Below are 15,822 nucleotides of genomic sequence, written 5' to 3'. Positions count from 1 at the left end.
TGAGCTTTGTTGAGCTCTTCTTCAAGCTTCGCGTGAGCTTCTTCCTTCGGCTGGGACCCCGAGCTGCTGCTGTGGTAGGCGTCTGAGAAGATGTTGCTTCTTCAAAAATCGACAAGAAGGCAAGGGTTGTTTACATTTGCTGTGTATTTACTTCTTGTTTCTCTTGTATTTGTACTCCTTATCTTGCTGTTGCAAGAAGTAGTTGTGGCGAGGTTTCTCCACCCATAAGGAGCTCATATTTAGCCGGCTCTCCGGGGACTCATCCACCGACGGATTGGTAGGCTTCGTCCACCTTACGGACACGCCGAGGAGTAGGAGTTCATCTCCGAACCTCGTTACATCGGTTTGTTTTTCTTCTCCTTAGTTTCTTCCTTGTATTTCCGCTGCGACTAACCCTAACTGTAGGAAGAACGCGAGAATTTGGGGCGGCTATTCACACCCCCCTCTCTAGCCGAGTACGAAGGATCCTAACATTAACTTCTTATTATTACACCAGAGATGTCACGTGTCCACCGTCTGCGCTACACCTTGAGGCTATTATAGGATATATGAATTCATTATGATTTGATAATAAACCAAAAGGGATTTAGTTTAGTTAATTATGAAATAACTTGATTTAATAATAAATAATAAAATAAAATGGTTTGATTTAATTATGAATCAAGATGGTTTGGTTTTTAACCAAACTTAATCTTATCGGTAATAGATTGGGTTGACTTTGTTTATCGGGTTTGGGAGATGACTTGTTCCCTAGGTCATGTAGAGGTGTATAAATACTCCTGTATGAGGAAAAGAGAGAAATGATTTTATTTTTTAAGAGAAAACTCTAATTTGATTAGGGTTGTCACGCCCTAGAGGAGTCCCTGTCCGAAGAAATTTCGGCAACACCTCCCCTGTACGGGTGACAATCTGAAGCATTTCTACAGGCATAATATACATCAGCCACAGGCGGCTGGAATATACACACAACCACGCAGTTATATATATATCATCAGCCTACACGGCTGAAACAAAACCAATACAGCGGATAAAAATAAAATACAAGCCCATACAAAACCAAATAAAACACTGCTAGCCGGCTAGGCTTACACCACACAACCAAAACAACACTCCGAACACAAAACCGGAACACAAAGCTAAGTACACAAATACATATACCAAAAATAACAATAAACAAAGGCAGAGACAGGTCTTCTGATGTGACGTGGGGACCGGCAGCCAGGATACTCCAAGCGTCTCCATAAATAATCTAATACCTGAAAAAAGATAGTGTCCACGGGGGTGAGTTCAACAACTCAGCAGATACCTAGTTGACATGTATAGTAAACTATAACAAATAGTAATAACTATGGAGTACAGTCTCCTGAACAAAAGAAGGTAATGCATAATAGAAAAGGCTGAAGAGTACTGTACTCACTAGGGCCACCTATCAGAATAATCAGGTCATCAGACCGGAAGTGTCATAAATCCTATATGCATCCATCCAAATTCAGCATATAAGTGCAGCAAACACAAGCAGTAAATGCATAAATGTGTATGATGCCAATGATGCGTCCTGGTCATCCCTGACGCCAGTCAGTCATCTCACACACAATAGTGAGACCGAGTGGGTAGGGCTGTGACAACCGTGCACTCTACCATCACTACACCTGATGAGTGAGTGAGTGGACGGGATGCTGTCGGAGTACTCCTGTCCTCTGACCCCAAATCATAAATGGGGGAGCTCAATGCTCTCATCTCCCGGTATACGATAACGGGGAGGTATCTCTGCCGGCTACCACGCTGAGTCACCTGACCAACGGAGCCAAACAGAGTCCACCGTCTGTCGGCTACTACGCTGCTACACTAAATGCCAGCGGAGCCAAACAGAGCGGAACTGTCTGCTCACCTGACCAACGGAGCCAAACAGCAGAACCGCCACACACCTGCCTGATATACCACTAATCCATGAGTGGTGGTGTGTGCAGTTTATGTAACTGGCGATGTGCTCAACCATAGTGGAGCCGACAATCGCGCAGCATGCAATCATGATGCATGACACTAAGCATGACAATAAACTGATCAGCATAACCATATCCATATACATAAAATGAGTATCATAATATCGATGGTCAAATATGAAGATCTAAAGTACACAGGTCAGATAGGATATCAAAAACCTAGGTCCTGAACATAACAAGCATGGTATATCACTACTTCTCTGAGCATATATATATATATAATCATGTGGGTACTAGCATAAAATACATATCAGGTAAGCAAACAAGCATGTTACAGGTATCCAAAAGTGACATACCGAAACAATGACGAACATAATTATTACTAAAAGCTATGACCTACTAGACATATCAACAAGACATATCAAAAAGATAAGTCAAGGTACCCACCTTAAATGTAGATCATGCCAATGTAACTCCCACATCGTAACTCCCACATCGAGACGCTCGTCTCGAACCAAAGTCCTGCAAGTAATGTGATATACAATTTAGCTAATTTTATAAACAGCAACTAGCTAAATCCAACCCAACTCAATTAGAGAAAAACCTTAATCGATCCATCATAAATTACCTAAATTCACAACTAACCAAGCCACTGCAGGTTACATCATCTCCAACATAATCCGATACAAATGCATATCCTCCAAATCCTCATAAAAATACAGCCAAAACTCCACACATAGCTTACCTTGAATCAACATTCCCAATCTGATAATAAATCTCCATTTAACCGTAATAATTCTGCCACCACATAATTAGCTACCCTACTAGCATTCATTCAGATTAAGCTAGAAATTGCAGTACTCATACCTTGTTTAACCCAATACACCATAGCTGTCGGAGCTCTACCAAGAAGGATGGTTGTCGGATCTCTACCACTGAAACTCAGTTACCAACTCTGCAAGGGCCACTGCCAAGATGCATCATTCCCAGTAAACACCACCTCCCGTATTCTCAAACCTCTACACCTCAAGACTAAAAATCAAAATCTCTTACCTATGTGTCGGCAGTTCCTTTCTCAAGCAAAGTCACCGCAAGGGGTTGTTGAGGTCGGCAGAAAAAGGCTCATCGGCAGTCACTCGATTTTCAGGGCACGGACGGAAGAGGCAACCATCAGAAAGCTAATCACCACAACCTTGGCCAAATCTAGGTCTCGGACCCTCCCTTTGGCCGAAGAATAACTCGTGTGTTGCAGTAATCCGAAGAGAACCTTTGGTGACGCTATAGATGAGGGGTTTGCAGTGGTTGTGGCGTTCAATCTGACCTCACACAAAGAGGTGACGGCGTCTAAGTACCGGCAACGGTGGATCAGGAGAGGAAAAAGGCCGGCGTCGGATGGAGATGGTATCAACGGCACTAGAGCACGGCGGCTAGGGCACAACACGAATGAGACAATGATAGATCAGTGCTGATGCTTGGGCCCGTTCTCAACCGGTCGGCGATGCTCGTGAGGTGGAGGCCGACGTCATCGGACCGCGCGGTTTCGCGATGGAGAAAAGGGGCGTTGGTGCAAATAAGAGGGGAATCGACACCGGTGGCTATGCGGCTGTGGCTCGTCGGAAATTAGGACCAGCACTGGCTTGGTCGGCCGACGGCGCGTAGAGAAGGGCGAAGGTGTGCGGCGCGATAAGAGGAGAGGGAGGAAGGCGGTTAGGGCAAGGAGGAGGAGAAGGCACGACAAAGCCTCAAGCACACGGGGAAGAAGGCGGAGAAACGAAGGAAAGATGGAAATAAAGAATAAAAATAGAAAAAGAAAAGAAATAGGAAAAATATAACTTTTCCTCACTTAAATAAGTAAACTAAACAGGTTTTCCTGGGCCCCATTTTTAGCCCCGTAAACTCGATCATACGAGCTCTGAAAAATTCCATAAAAATTTCTAAAAATTCCAGAAAATTCCCTCCTCATTATTCGTCATTTTTTTTGGTATTTTACAAGGATTGCTTCTCATCCTCTTCTTCCTCTCCCTAGCCGCCACCCAAGCTCTTACCGTCCAAAAGTTACCATCAGCCATCTCTACCCACTAAAGTTGGTGACGATGAATTCGGTGCCAACAACTTCAGTGTTGATGATTTCGGTACTGAAAAATTCATGTCGATGATTTCGGTGTCGCGACGTCCACCAGATCGTATCATGAGAGTCCTCTTGGATTGCTTCGTCTTCACGCTTGACTAGTACCTATTGGAGACGAACGACTCATGGCTTCATGAAGTCGTCTCAATGACAACTCAACGTGGATATGAGTAGACGCAAACTCTGTTGGGTTTGCTAGTTGATGTCCTTTCCACTTCTTATCATCCGTCAAGTATACCTAGAGTAAAAGTTATTTTAAGAAATTTTATTTTATGATCATATCTTGTCATGTTATATCCTTGTACGCATGTGGTGTATGTAATATAATAATTAGGAATTATTATGTTTTTATTTTTGTTATGTATGTTTTTTGAAACGTATTTTGGCACGTACCATATTGGGTTCCCAACACTAGTGAGGTCAGTCTTTAGTGAGGTCAGCTTCTCTTAGAGAGATTAACAAGAGGTTAGAAGGGGATGAGACATATCTTGACATGGTTCCTCAGACGTTCAAATACATACGGATTGATTAAAAAAAATAGCAAAAGAAGAATATGAAGGTGAAAGTAAGAGAATAATAATAAAATATATTGGTCAACCTTTGTTTTTTTTAATTGATATCATTAAGGGGTGGAGAGAAGGCTTTGTAACGTTCGGCTGACATCGTGTTATAATGGATGCGTCCTTCTAGAAAGACGGCTGACCAAGATGTGACTCAGATTAATTTGGGTTGGACTTGGTCGGAGCCGACGAAAATGATTCGAGTTCAGGTCCAAATCGACTAATTAGACTCAAGTGTCATCTTGGATCGGAGAGAATTATGTTGACTGAGTCCTAGAGAGGGCCGTGTTGTGTTAACCTTGTCGATCCCGTTAGGGACCCTATCACGTGGTAAAGTCATCTCTGTTACATTACACCACTTTGCTTAGCTAGGAAATCAAAGAAGTGGAGGATCGCGCAATCTAGATGCACACCAGATTAATTGTCAACTACTGAGATATCCTTCATATCTATCAACAAGCGCCTCGCTAACAATGACGGGTCTCGGATAACCGATAGGAGGACGACACATGTGCTGTGTGACCCTTGCAACGTGCTGCTGTAGGAGTACCCTAGGGGTCCCCTTGTACTAAATCAGCTTGGTCACTCATAGGGAAGGGAATGTGGTGGCAGCCGATTGTGCGAGAACCTATCTCAATGTCCTACAGACAACATCCTAGTTTTTTCAAACCCACAATGAGCTGTCGAAAAGGGAGACAACCCCATCGATCTCCATTAGTCACTGCCTTCAGTACTGAACCTCCACCATCGACCCATAAATATAACAATATTTATCAACAACGATGTGATATGAATATAACACGTATAGTAATGTAGCAGTCATCATCTCCATCATCTTGTCCGAATGGCGTGCTGTCTTTGTCGTCAACAATTATAACTTTCTCTACTTGGTTTGAATGATGGAAAGCAGGAGGGATCTGAATCCAAGTTGGCATGTTGTGGCGTAAGAAGGCAGAAGATAATTGCTCGCCGAGTTACACTTTGCATGCAGGTAAATTTCATGGACAAGGAGATTAGTCCGAGGCATGGGGGAAAAAAGGTGGCTTGTCTTTTGGCGAAGCCGGTGAAAACTCAAAAAGGTGTAAAGATTCAGTAAATATAAGAACGACGGAGGGAGACGGGCATTTGGTTTGGGGTCTGCTTTTGGGATGGAGTGTGAGATCATCAGGATCGATCTGACGCTTGTCTGCCTCCCTTCACCTCTCTCTCTCTCTGTCCAAGACTGGCATCGACAGCTTGGGTTCTTCTTTCAAACAATAGGCTCAGGCCCACACTCGAGCATCGTTCATCCGTCCTTCTCTTCCAAGTTCCAACTAAAACATAAACCCTCCCTTTCCCCTTCCAGTCCTCTTCCATGTACCCTGGAGGCCGTTGCACAGCTCCTGTGCTTTGATTTTCTCCTCTTCTTGGATACTACATTGTGATGACCGAGATCTAATCCGTCTCTCTCTCGCTCTCACCTGTGCTCTTCGCCTTGCCTAATAGAGAAACCAGGTGTGAGAAGCGCTTTGCTTTGGTGCTCTTATGTTGTTTGATTAATTGATTGATTATAGTATATTTATTTATTTATTTATTTATTTATTCTGAAGTGGATGGTGGTGGTTTAAGGTTTTAGAGCTGAGGTGGTGGTTTTTGGTGAAGGAAGCATGTGCCTTGGATGGCCAAAGAATTTGGAAGCAGGAGGAGCAAGACGAGGCCAAGCATCAGCACCACCAGCAAGAGGAGAGGAGTTACGCGCTAATTAGGCAACAAACACAGCGCAAGTTCAGTAACATTGGTTGGTAAGATAATCAGAAACTGGAAGAGGGAGGTGGGAAGGAGGAGAAGGATCTGGATCCGAGGAGAACTCTTTATCTTCAAATTCCTGCAGAGGCAAACGAAAGCGAAAGAGGAGATTCGGGAGAGCAACAGGAATTCCAGAAAGAAGAAGAAGAAGAAGAAGTTGCTAGGTCGCTTGGCGGCTTCCAACTCCACCAATTCCACTTCGATAAACAAGGTTCTTCTTTTTGGGGGTCGTCTTCTTCTTTAGCTGCTGCCACGGCTTCCTCCTCCGAGTATGCGCTCCTTCCTGAGCGGATGGGGGAGGGTGACGCCGTCGGCTACGGCCAGCTCTCCTTCCTCCGCCACCAGCCGCCGCGGCTGCCGCAGACGCCGTCGAGGTATGGAAGCAGGGAGAAGGGTGCTGCGGTGGGGGAAATCGTGGAGGTGCACGGGGGCCATATTGTGCGCTCCACAGGACGCAAGGACCGCCACAGCAAGGTGTGCACCGCCAAGGGCCCCCGCGACCGCCGTGTGCGCCTCTCCGCCCATACGGCCATCCAGTTCTACGACGTGCAGGACCGCCTCGGCTACGACCGCCCCAGCAAGGCCGTCGATTGGCTCATCAAGAACGCCAAGGCCGCCATCGACGAGCTCGCCGAGCTGCCGCCCTGGATCCCAACCGCTACTGTTGCCGCCGCCTCCTCTCACCGGCATATCCTTCCCCAGACATCTTCAGATCAGCCCCTCGGCACTGAGCACCCCGTCGACGCTGCTACTGCTTTATACTTCACCAGGGACGGCGGTGGAGGAGAAAATGTAAGTGCCAGTTTTCTGCCGCCATCCATGGACACTGACTCCATTGCGGACACAATCAAATCCTTCTTCCCGACAGCTGCAACTCCCGCGGCCACCTCGCCGTCTTCTAGCCCTTCCATCGGCTTCCAAGCCTACTCTTCGGATCTCCCTTCGCGAGCTGACGGTCAAATCAAGGACCTCCGCCTCTCCCTCCAGTCTTTCCAAGATCCGATTCTTCACAATCCAGAACCCGCCCATCACCACGTCCAATTCCATCAGAGCTCAGCTCCGCCCACCCACAGTAGTCATTTCCCGCCCTCCGCCCAATTCGCCTTCGACGCTGCAGTCTCCGCCGGCTGGGCCGAACAGAGCCAGCGCATTGTTCCATGGAATCTGATGGAGACGAGCGGCGGCGGTCCTGGATATGTTTTCAGCTTTCCGCCGCCACTGGCCGTGCCGCTGCACTCTGTGTTCGGCCAAACCCAACTTTTTTCTCAGAGGGGACCCCTTCAGTCCAGCAACGCCCCCACTGTCCGCGCCTGGGGCAGCCCTGTCGATGCCGCCACCCATCACCAGATGCAACCTCCGTCGATGTCCTCCATTGGATTTGCACCCGGTGCCGGCTTCTCAGGGTTCCGGATCCCGGCGCGGTTTCAGGGCGAAGAGGAGCACGACGGCGTCGCAGACAAGCCGCCGCCCTCTGCTTCCTCTAATTCTCGCAATTGACACACAGAGCAGTAAGAAGAGGAATCGCGATCACCAATCTCCACACCTCCATGGTAAATTCCTCATTTCGATCGACCATTTCCTATTATTCTAATTAAGAGATTTTAACCTTCTTCTTCACAGTGACTGGATTCCATTGCTTCAATTTTGGAGGTTCCTCTCTTCTCTCCGTCATTTTCTTCTCTATCGTTGTTGTATGAGTCTTAAAAAACCTACTCTTTTGTGTTGTCGTGTTTAATTTTCAGCTCGCGTGTTTTGTTTCTGTTGTGTAGATTGCTTATTGTGGTTTCTTGAGTGAGTTGTGTTTTGATTCTGGCTTTGCCAAAAGAGAGCACAAGTGAAGTGTTATATCTGGAAATGTCTTCGTAGATTTGCGGTTGTCTCTCTTACGGTTTCAGGAATAAAATCTAAAGATGTCCGTTCGGATTTAGATAAGCGCTGCATGTCGTTGTCATGCTGACAAGGAGATAGATGCTGACTTGGTCGGATGCCAATGGGCAAAAAAAAATTTTACGGTTAAAAGGGCATCCTTCTCCAATCATTATCAGTTTAATTTATTATTAAAAGGATGTAATATATAGTTTTTTTTAATCTTTTTTAAATCTATTATATATATTTTTGTTCAAAACTAGCATACCACATGCTTTTTTTTTCCAAAGATGTAAAACTGTTATATCAGTTTGCTTAGACAGTTAGACATACATCTTTTAACTATCTTTTTCTGAGAATTATATTTTTTTGATGAAAAGATGTCAATACATAAGTAAAATTGTTACACTGCTCTGTTTAGCCATGGACGTTAGATGGGATAGGTGACTAATCCTAGTGATGGATACGCAGAAATTTACAGGCATCTATGATAAAAGATTTGAGGTGGGATCCTATTGGACACTTTAAAAAATGTTCCTTTAATGATTAAAAGAAAAGAAATGTTCCTTTTCGTTTTTGCCCATGTGTTGTGTAAAAGAAATAGATGATTAAAAGAAAAGAAATGCTTCTTTTTCATTATTGCTCATGTATTTGTGTAAAAGAACTAGCAATGCCTGCAATTCCCTTAACCTCTTCTCCTCAGCCAAATATATCTTTTGTATGCAAGATTTTGTGTTATATATATTTTTTATGTTGAGACAGAAATTCCCTTAGCTGATTGGTTTTTCATTTGGTTGGTTTCACTGGGTCTCTGATTTCAGTTATGCTTTTCAAGCTTCTCCTGCTTTGCAGCTTTGGTGGGAAGAACTTTAAAGTAGCCTAGCTACTTTATTTTTATCTTCTTTTATGATTGAATTATCAGAACCAAGCAGTCTATCTTTTGCTGAATATCCATCCTTTCACCTCTGTCTCAACACGTAGACTGTTTCTGTAGGATCGAGTAAACTTACAGCGAGTTGAGTTAGTTGTCTTCATGTTAGTTGATGCTCAGTGACAGGACAGAAGATAGCAGAAACTTTTTAACATCAATGTCTTCTATTGGGCAGAGGAAAGATGATTGTTACATTACAAATTATGGCCAGCTCAACTCGCATTACAGGCATCTGCCTTCAGAATCTAAGAGGCTATTCCATTCTCTTTTGAAGATGATGACAAGGACATATGGGTTCCCACAGCCACATGGCTTCCAGACAACCTAATATTGTTGCTTCACTGGAAGGCATCTGCATGTTCTGCACGGCGAGAGAGAGGCTTTACTTCAAGCAATCATGTTTAGGCTCTATTTACTACAATGGAAGAAGGAGAGGGGAGAGGGGAGAGGGGAGGATTCCAAGAAGAGGAAACCTCTTTTGGTGGGGACAAACAACAAACACCATATTTTGCTCTACTAGTTCACATGCACCAACAGCTAGCTATCCGCTAGAAAAGAGCTATGTGTGCCCTTCCACAGTGCCCATCGGTTCCATGACTTGGTCTACAGTGTTGCATGGGTGTTCATTTGGACAGATGAAATTGATGGAAGGAGTGGGACTCGACAGCACAAATTAAAGTAGGGGGCTCCTGAGTCCCCTCAATGGTTCTAGTGGTTAGTATATAAGGTGTTGTCATAATGAGGTATGAGATTCGAATCTCGGCAAAGCCGAGTTAAATACCCCTCTTATGTGTTAGTCACTATTCTAAAGGCTAGTAGCCGCTCGTGATTTATCTCCTCCGTGTTGGCCTTGGGACGGATTGGCGGAGGCACTGGGGGGCGAGCGTATTCGTCTTTTTGCCACAATTGTTTAGGGGTTCCTGGGCTATAGTGCCACAGTGAGATTATTCGTGGTTTGAACTCGAGTTACGATATATTTTTTAAAAAAATTCTTCTAAATAGGGGGTGTAATCAAAGGATGTTGGATTTCTGAGTTGACCGTCACGTGCACTTTCTGATTTACCCTAATGACCGGTGGAAAACTTTCGTGGGGTCAGGTCGATCATCCCCAGATATAGTCAATGAGGATAACTGAGATTATTATTTTTTTAGAGGCTCCTAGGTCTGGGGTTTGAATCTTGACATAGCCGAGGTAAATATCTTCCTTATGTGCTAGTCATTATTCCCAAAGTTAGTAGCTACCCGTGATTTATCTCCTCCGTATTAGTCCTAGGATGGGTTGATGGGGGCATTAGGGATAAACGTATTCACCTTTGGTCACCTTGTTTAGGAGCTCCTACTTGAAGATGAACAGGGTGTCGTCAAGGAGGTTGCACCAGATCTCGGTGTAATCTATAGCCACTGCTGAAGATGAAGGTGTTATATATGGTGGAAGATGTAGAGAAGAATCTTGCTCTCCTTTCCATGTAGTATAGGGGAAAATAATTTTAATCTCGCTATATTTTTCATACAAGTTCTAAAGAAGAGGTTGGATGAAATTTTAGTTGCTCATATAAATGAGTTAAGTTGAATTAAATTTTGTGCAAACTTGTTTGATAAAGTAATTGACTCAAACCAAATTAAGTCTAAAATGAATTAAATTATTGAATAATTATTCAAGTTTAGCTTATTTTTTTCCTTTCAAGTTGAACTTAGTTTAATCTTGACTTGTGTTTAGTTTGTCTAGATTTATTGAAATGTTGCATGACGTATTTGGAATGCATGAAGGATTTACAAATAATGAAAATTATACATTGGTGCATCGACGAGTCATATATTGATGGAGTCTAATATGAAAGATTTTTATTGACTAATAACAAAGGAAAGAAAATAATAATTATATACCGAATGCACAAAGTTTTTTAAACTAACATTCCTTGTTGAATTATTTCAATTGAAAGTGAGTAAAAATTGGAGTGATAAGTCAATTACGATGTTGTTGAACTTCTTTCGTCGAGTACTTCCATCTGAAGCTCAAGCACCTAAGTATTTTTATGAAACAAAGAAATTAATTTCTAGTATAGGACTTCATTATAAAAAAAATACAGGCTTGTACAAATAATTGCATAATTTATTAGGGAGCAAGTGAGAATGAACACATTTGCAATGTGTGTAACCTTCCAAGATAGAAAATTTTATAGAAATCATCTAGGAGGTCATATAAAGGTGGGAACAAACATCTTGTGGTTAAAATTCCAGCCAGAGTTTTTTGATATTTTCCATTGAAACCAAGATTGTAACAGTTATTCATGTCATCCAAGACATTGAAAGTATACAGTGGCATTTCAACAAAAACACATTTTGGATGGAAATCTAAGACATCCAACTGATTATTGAGCATGGAAGGAATTTGATGAATAATATTGTGAAGTTACGTCTGATCCTAGAAATGTACACTTGGGACTCATCGCTGACAAGTTTAATCCATTTAAAAATCAAAGCACTGCACATAGTACTTAGCCTATTGTCCTAATGCCTTGCAATTTGTCACATTGGGAATGCACGAAGCCTCATTCTATTATTTTATCCACCCTTATTCCAAGTCCAAAAGTACCTGGAAATGATATCGATATATATTTACATCCCTTATTGACTGAATAGAAAGATTTGTGGAAAAATGGGATTGCTACATTGATGTTTGTAATAAAGAAATGCTTCAAATGCGGAATGCATTACTTTAGACAATCAATGAATTTCTGGGTTTGGGATGTTTGTCTAGATGGAATACATATGCCAAAAATGTATGTCCAACTTGTATTGATAAGATAGATGCATTGTATCTAAAACATGGCAAAAGTGGTCATTCAGAGGGCATCATCATTTTCTACCACCAAATTCAGAAATTTGAACAATGTCAAGTTATAGCAAACCAGAGCAACCTGAGTTAGATTTGTCATTATTGTCTGGATCTAGCATTCTATGAATGACCTTACAAAATGTGGGTTTTGGTAAAGGTAACGCATCAAAACCAAATGTGAGAATAAAAATAGGGTCAATTGAACTAATGTGGAGAAAACAAAGCATATTTTTTGAGCTTACCATACTTGGAATTTAATTCGATCCGACATAATTTGGACTATGCATTTTGAAAAAATATTTGCAACAACATTGTTGGAACACTTTTAGATGGGATCCAACAAGAAAAAGATAATTATGTCGTATGTAGAGATTTAAAGATTTTGGATATTATAAAATAATTATAGACTCGGGCACAATCAGATGGTAGATAGTATTTGCCACCTACATATATTACTTTATGTGTAAAGTTGAAAAAAAAAATATATTTTGTTCAGTATTAAAAGATATTCATGTCCCTGATGGTATATCATCTAATATTTCAAAGTTTGTAGATGTTGGACGTTATAGGATTATGGACTTGAAAAGTCATGGTTATCATATCATGATGGAATCATTCTTTCCAGTCGCTCTTCATCGTATGTTGTCAAAAAAAAAGGTAACTGCTCCACTTATTATTTGCTATGAATATTTTAGGGTAGTGTGTGCAAAGTCCCTATAAGAAGAAGAATTACAGAAGACTAAAGAAGGAGTTATTTTAGTTTTATGTCAATTAGAGAGAATATTTCCACCTTCTTTCTTCAAAATAGTGGTTCATTTGGTTGTACATTTATCATATGAAGCCAGAATTATTGGGCCTTTACATTGTCGATGGATGTACCTAGTAGAAAGATATCAAGGGAAACTTAAAAATTTTGTTTGAAATAAAGTACGACCAAATACCAACATTACAAAGACATAGTTAGTGTTGGAGCAATCACAATATGGTCTGTGCGACCATGTGTTTTGATGCTTGGGCAAAGGGTTTAAGTTAGGTTCACCCTTGTATTTGATATGTATATTTGAGTTGTGCAAGTTTGTAGGATACACATGTGACTCAGGTTGATGGCTTCGGGTCCGGTGAAGGATGGAGCATTCGAGGGACCGTGGACAAGGCAGCGAGGACAAGGGCTGAGGGAAGCGACTTCAAGGCATACGCGAAGGATGGCATTGGGGACGAGCCGCGGGCTTGAATGCATCCGAGGGACGAGAGCCAAAGGAAGTAGGCTTGAAGGCAAAAGGTCAAGGCTGCAAAAAAGAGTCAAGTGAGTCATAAGGGTGAGGGTACGAGTGCACAAGAGATTATACTCGGAATAAAATCCTAGTTTTAGGGTTTTACTGTAGCGTTACTGTAGCAGTACTGTAGTGTTAATGTAGCAGTCGACTGCATGTTTTAGTAGTCGACTGGGAGCGAACGGAATGCTTCTGTTCGTTCGGTCAGTGTAGAGCAGTCGACTGCTAGTTTTAGCAATTGACTAGTATCGAGCCGTTGGAATGTAACGGTCGAATTTCCATAGAGGGCAGTCGACTGCATGTTTTGGCAGTCGACTGGTAGGCGGGGTTTTCAACCCACGAGCTATATAACCAAAGCTTGGAAGCTTGGCTATAGATGACGAAATTAGTGGTGGAAAACCCTAATTAGTAGTCTACTTGTTCTCAAGTGTTTGTGAGTGTTGTGGTGAGGTTTCTCCATCCACAATGAGCTACTTGAGATAGCCGAAGTTTGCCAGGGGCTAATCCACCGATGGATCGGGATCGTCCACCTTACGGACAGTTGTGGAGTAGGAGCCCTAATCTCCGAACCACGTTAAACAAACGTGTTAGCAGTTTGCATTTCCTTTCTTAGTTTTAGTCTTTAGCTTGTTTGTTTTGTTTGTATTCCGCTGCGCAAGCTAACCTTGTAGGAAGCGAGTATTTGGGGGTGTCATCTATCCAACCCCCCCCCTTCAAGTCGGCCACCGATCCCCTCACAAGTGGTATCAGAGCAAAGGTCGCACTTCACCGGACTAACCGCCAAGAAGAGCAACTACAAGAAGATGGCCGACTTGATAGTACCTCCGAAGTTTGAAGGAGGAGGCTTATGGGACATCACGTATTGGATGATGAAGATGGAGGTCTTCTTCGATATGGATTGGGGCACCATGATGGTGATCAAGGAGCCGTTCGAAGTCCCAAAAGACAAGAAAGGGAAGAAACTCCGACCGTGATATTGGACGGAAGAGCAAATCTCACGGTCAAAGATAAATTCAAAGGTAATATCGATTTTATTTGATATTTTGCCTAATGACATGATGAGTCATGTAGGTGAATATGATAATGTCCACGATTTGTGGAGCAAGATAAAGAAAGTTCCATGGGAAGAACCTATGCCTACACATGAAGAGGAGAAATCCGAAGAAAATGATGAAGTGGCTCAAGTAGAGGAGGAGCAACTGAAAGTCGATTCATGCTCAACTTTCGAGGAGGATAAGGATGAAGAAAGGTCATCCACAAGTGTGGATGAGAAAGATGAGGTAGCATCTACATCTTCAAAAGTTGAAGAAGAATCCAAGACAAGTGAAGAGGAGATCTTGGAAGTCAACTTAGTGACCACCTCCACCGAAGCAAAGTCAAAGAACCATATTATGTGCTTCGGGTGCAATGAGAAGAGACACTACAAGAGTAGGTGTCCATTGGATAAGAAGAAGGTAACTCCTAAATCCAATCAAGTTATTTTAGACACTAACAAGGGTTATAGGAATGAAGAAGCCCAAAGAAGAAAAATACACATTATATGCTTCACATGTAGAGAGAAGAGCCACTACCACACAAAATACCCCCAAGAAGGGAGAGATCAAGAAGCTAGCGCAATTGAAGAAATGGGAGAAAGAGAAGAAAAATAAGAAGAGCTCAAGTCGAGGAGAAGCTTCAAGGGTAAGGGAGGTATACCCTAATTTGAAGTGTAATTCAAATTTAAATTCTTATACTCCCATGCACGCTAGGAATAATTCTTATTATTTACCCATGTAAAATTTTGGCTTTAGATATAATGATAGGAATAGGGTAAATGTTAGAGATAAATCTAGGAGACCAATTCATGAGAAATCTAGAAGTGATAGACCTAAGAAAAACCAAGGTATTAATCCCAAGAAAGGGAGACACATGCCTAGAAAAATGGGTAGGTCTAGGAATGTCCATGGTGGACATGTTGACTCTAGGTTTAGAAACCTAGAAAGGGAAAATCAAGTTTTGAAGACAAAGCTTGATAAGTTGGAGAAAACCCTAGAAAGATTCAATGTTGGATCTAAGGGTTTAGGTATGGTGTTAGGTAGTCAAAGATCCAACAATGATAGATCGGGTTTGGGATACCGATCTAGTGTCTCTAAGGCTAAGGGAAAGTCTTATGCTAGGGTTGCATATGACTATAGCAAGGAGAAGCCAATAAATGGCAAGAAAAAGCTAGGGATGGCAATTTCACCCGAACCCGATGGAGGATCCGACAACTGACCCGAATGGAGGAGGGTATGGAGGGACTATCAAAACCCGATACCCGATTAAATAATATATATACATATATTAAAAATATATTCTTTTCCAAAATTAACTTACTATTTTTGTTGATATTAGGAGGAGACTATATAGATGTTTAATCTATTTTTTTAATTATATATATATATATATATTTTAATAGGTTGTTAATTTTAATATATTTTTGTTGAATGATAATAGTTGGATAGAAAGAAGAAAAATTATAACTAT

The 15,822-nt window shown here is 42.1% G+C and overlaps 1 protein-coding gene across 4 annotated transcripts; it reads left to right on the top strand.

Moving 5' to 3' along the window:
* The first annotated feature begins 5,735 nt into the window (after positions 1–5,735).
* Positions 5,736–8,345, top strand: LOC121989390 (transcription factor PCF5-like). Of its 4 annotated transcripts, none has more exons than XR_006114246.1 (3): positions 5,736–6,122; positions 6,237–7,963; positions 8,034–8,345. XR_006114246.1 is itself a non-coding variant. In XM_042543412.1 (2 exons), the coding sequence occupies exon 2, from the start codon at positions 6,705–6,707 to the stop codon at positions 7,908–7,910; it is 1,206 nt and encodes a 401-aa protein (XP_042399346.1). In that variant the 5' UTR covers positions 5,737–6,122; positions 6,218–6,704; the 3' UTR covers positions 7,911–8,345. The 4 variants fall into 4 exon arrangements, 1 of the variants encoding a protein (XP_042399346.1); XR_006114245.1 differs by having other exon boundaries at positions 5,737–6,122; positions 6,218–7,963; XR_006114247.1 differs by having other exon boundaries at positions 5,746–6,122; positions 6,270–7,963.
* Positions 8,346–15,822: the final 7,477 nt, after the last annotated feature.

This window comes from Zingiber officinale, chromosome 6B (assembly GCF_018446385.1).
Source record: "Zingiber officinale cultivar Zhangliang chromosome 6B, Zo_v1.1, whole genome shotgun sequence".
Taxonomy (NCBI): Eukaryota; Viridiplantae; Streptophyta; class Magnoliopsida; order Zingiberales; family Zingiberaceae; genus Zingiber; species Zingiber officinale.
Note: the sequence above shows the minus strand (reverse complement) of the source record. Positions and strands in the feature narration are given on the sequence as shown.